The 4027-nt window shown below is 36.7% G+C and overlaps 1 protein-coding gene across 1 annotated transcript; it reads left to right on the top strand.

Annotated features, from left to right (window-relative positions):
- The first annotated feature begins 439 nt into the window (after positions 1-439).
- LOC104236657 (uncharacterized) lies at positions 440-3776 on the top strand. Its single transcript, XM_009790638.2, has 2 exons — positions 440-1299; positions 2940-3776. Exons 1-2 carry the CDS (start codon positions 965-967, stop codon positions 2998-3000), a joined length of 396 nt encoding a protein of 131 aa, XP_009788940.1. The 5' UTR covers positions 440-964; the 3' UTR covers positions 3001-3776.
- The last annotated feature ends 251 nt before the right edge of the window (positions 3777-4027 follow it).

Raw genomic sequence — 4027 nt, forward strand, 5'->3', positions numbered from 1 at the left:
TAAACAGGGAAGGGTACAGTTGCCATGTTTTTGGAGTGTTATGAAATTTGGTATGCAGCTTCTTCATAAATCAGCTGGTATTTTCTTCCAGCTAAGCTTTACCTTACTTTTTGTTCCTTCTGACAATTAACTCAAACTTCAGATAGAATTCTTCTGCCTTCCATTATTCGGATTTGTTTTTTCTTGTGAGGAACTGAATGAATCACATCAATGAATCATCAGAGGGTAGGACAGTCATTTCATCATTAGAGTGACAAGTAACAGAGCTAAAATTTTTATTAAGAGGTGTCAAAATATATAACAATAAACATTTCAATACATATTATACATATATATAAATTTATTTTTTTACCTAACTACATATAATATTTTTTTTTTCCGTAAAAGGGTGTCATTAAATTTTTTTGACAGCCCCCTGTAAGGTGGCTCCGCCACTGATCATTATACAGAAACACCTTTGTTTTCTCTCTCTTAAAAAGTAGTAGGTAACTACAGGACACGTCCCTTTCTTTTCATTAAAATAAGTCTCAAGAATAAAAAAAATAGAGAAGCAGAATTTCTGGACATTATGATGTTTGATTGAGAGGTGTTCATTTACAATCAGAACCCCTCCAAATTCCAAAACTATTGCTCCTTTGTTCTGCTTCTTTCTTAAATATATACACTAGTTCTGTTTTCTATTTTATTTTCTGCTGCTCAGTAGTTTTTTCTTCTTCACTTGGATGAAGCACACGAATTTTCTGCTGGATTTTGGAATTTGGGACATCATTATATCCCGTGTACAAAGTGTCAGCTCAAGGGAGAAACTTGTCATCTAGTGTAATTGGATTAATTAATTGTTTCTGTATGAAAATTTGGTTGTTTCAATTGCTTTATGAAGTCAAAGATTGGATCTTTTTTGGATTCTATTAGATGGGGTTGTCTGCAATGGGCTGCTATTGGTCATTGTTGAGATGAATTCTTGATGAAGGAAAGCAGTTTGATGAGGGTTTTGTTCTGCAAAATCCATTGTCCATTTATTTGCTTCTGTAAACCCTCTGCTGCTCATCTTTACACTTCAGGTCCATTGAAACTGGAAAGTGGCCCACATGTCACTCCAACACTTGTTTCTGATCAACAATCTGTTGTTGCTGAGGTCAAAGAAGAGAGTTCTTTAGATGGAAACCAACTTCCTGAAAATGATCTTAAAAGCTGTATTAGGAAAAGTCCTAATTCTTCAAAGGAAATTGACAAGAAGAGAGTTCAATGGATGGATAACATAGGGAAAGAACTTACTGAGATCAAGGAGTTTGAATCCAGGTATGTTCTTGCTGAGAACAGCGTTACATTTGGCTCAACTTTGATCAGCTTTTTGCACAAAAACATATTTCTGTTCAATTGAGTTGAGTTGTTAATTCTGTTATTGGGGTTTAAATTAAGGGGTAAATATGACAAAATGTGGAGAATATAGATCCAGGTTGTTGGATTTACTTAGATATATTATTGAGATCTAAAAAGGAGCCTTGCCATATAACTAGGAGTTCACGGGTTCAAGCCGTGGAAACAACCTCTTGCGAGTTGCGTACTATAGATCCTTGTGATTCGGTCCTTCCCCGAACCCCGCGCATAGCGGGAGCTTAGTGCACCGGGCTGCCCTTTTTATATCATTGAGATCTATCTGCTAGAAGTTTGACAGCTTGGATTTCTGAACAAATTAAGACTAAATAAAAATTAGGCATCTGATAGGAATATGAAGTTCTGCGCTCTAATTTAGTATGCTTTTGGGAAAAAATTTCTAACTTCTTAAGTTGGACATGGGATGTGATAGGAAATTGAGTGAACAATGATAAATACAGTAATAATGTGCAATGCCTGTGTTTTGCAGTCTAGGATTTTTGTAACTGATACTAAAGAATGTTTACTTGATGTGCCCATATATAGCTAGTTCGCGGTCACAACTGCTGGTTCTGATATCTTTGTACGTGGCATTATTTGGATCATTAACCTTCTATGCCTTTGTTTGCTGATGCTAAACTGGGTTTATTTTGATGTACACTTTCTTTGCCTATACTTAACTGAGTATGAGGCTTTTTGAATCTGGGCTGGGGAGAGTTAAAAGGGTGTGATAAGAAAATTGAGTTGATCGCCATGACTAAGATTCTATGGGTCATAATGTTGAACTGGAAGACGTGTGCCTTCAAATTGGCTCACGATGATACGCAGACGAGTTATGAGCCTGCTGAAGTGCGTTTTGCACAATTTTAGGTTATATTAATTTTATACTAATATAAAATATTTGTTGAGTAAGGTGTTCTTGGCAAACTTTTTAGAAAGTAGAAACAACTTTCTAACCATTTAAACTACTAACTGCCTCCCTCATCAATAATAAGGGGAGATGATGTCAGGTTCTGAGCTTATGTAAAGCCCGTTTATTGCAGTTTTTGTAGAACAGATTTACAGCTTAGAATTTAAAATTATTGAGCTGTCCTTAGGTGAACTGATCTTGCACAATTAGTTGATTGGACACGAAGATGGAAAATGGCATGTACAGGCATCGGTACAAATGCTTTCTAATCATATGAAAGAGGGAATGCTTGCTTCTCTAGGAATATGTGAAACACATAACAACCTAACCATTCAGAAACATAAAATTAGTAGCTGCATTCCTTCTGTTACAGACTAGACTTAGGAAGCATGCTGAGATGTCACATTTAGTACAAAAATTCTGTCTTTCTTCTTTCCTGGTGGATGAATTTTCTTTACATCATGCTAGAGAAATTAGGAGCCTGAAATGATTTTGTTGCTTATTTTATGAAAATAAATTAGATACATTAATACTCCATTAGTCATTTCCTTTTCACTTTTGTAGTTGTGTTCTGTCTAAATCCTATTTCAGTTTAATTCCCTCTTGGGTTGTTCCTTAAATAGTAAGCTGACTGTTAAGATGATGTTATCTGCAGTGAAACGGGGGATACTGATACTGAAGAGGAGACAAGACATTGTCTATGCATTATTCTTTGATGCTGATTAACCAGCTTCTTCCTGGAACTACTTCCAAAGTGGGGCTGCAGTTTAACCTAACCGACGACAATGATGAATTGACTTCATGTGCACGAGAACTTTGTTCATGATTAGAAAAGCTACAGGCGCTAAAGTCACTCACCTAAGCATGCTTCCATCAGAATTGCTATTCTTATTGCATTTACATCGAGAATTTCTTCCATGCCTTGCTTTAATAGAAGCGGAGTTGATGCTGTCATTTCAAAGCTAGACTCCTCATTTGAGTACATTTCATTATCTGGGGAACATCCTACACGGGAATGAAGGTTGTTCATGTATCACTTTTCTGCCATTGCGGATTGTGATCACTTCAAGCTTCTTATGTGAGAATTCAGGTCAACTGACAATTGTTCCCTGTTGTAAAAGCGTGAAGCCAAGCTGATGTTTCTTGCTTGATTCTTCTGAGTAATAAAACCACACACAAACTAACTGTTTTCTCCTGCAGTAAGTTTTCTGGTTCTAGCATTTGAAGGTTGCCTATAGGTCACGGGTTCAAGCCGTGGAATCAGCCACCGATGCTTCCATTAGGGCAGGCCTACATCACACCTCGCTGGTGTGCGGCCTTTTCCCGCACCCTGTGTGAATGCGGGATACTTCGTGCACTAGCTCTGCCTTTTTTTTTCCATCTGAAGGCTACTGAAAAAGCTATGTGCACACATGTTAAACTTCAAAGAACAAGCAGCCTGTATTGTTTCTGTTGGTTTCTCCAAATAATAAACTTAGAATGAGTTTCAGCTTGTAGAGACCAATAATATATTGTGCATCAGTGAAACTGCTTTTGATCATGAAAGGAAGATTAGAGGGATAAACAAGCTTAACTTTGAAGATGTAACAAGTTATAATTCCTCTTCATTTTCACAAACAAATTGCCGCCAATGATCAGCTTTATCAGTAAAATCAAATAGTTCATGTAGTAATTTGTTTTTTCTTTCAAAAAAGAGCTTAGGCTGCGATATATTCATGCTTTGTCGGTGAGAAGTCAGAAGCA

Source organism: Nicotiana sylvestris, chromosome 11 (assembly GCF_000393655.2).
Source record: "Nicotiana sylvestris chromosome 11, ASM39365v2, whole genome shotgun sequence".
Classification (NCBI taxonomy): Eukaryota; Viridiplantae; Streptophyta; class Magnoliopsida; order Solanales; family Solanaceae; genus Nicotiana; species Nicotiana sylvestris.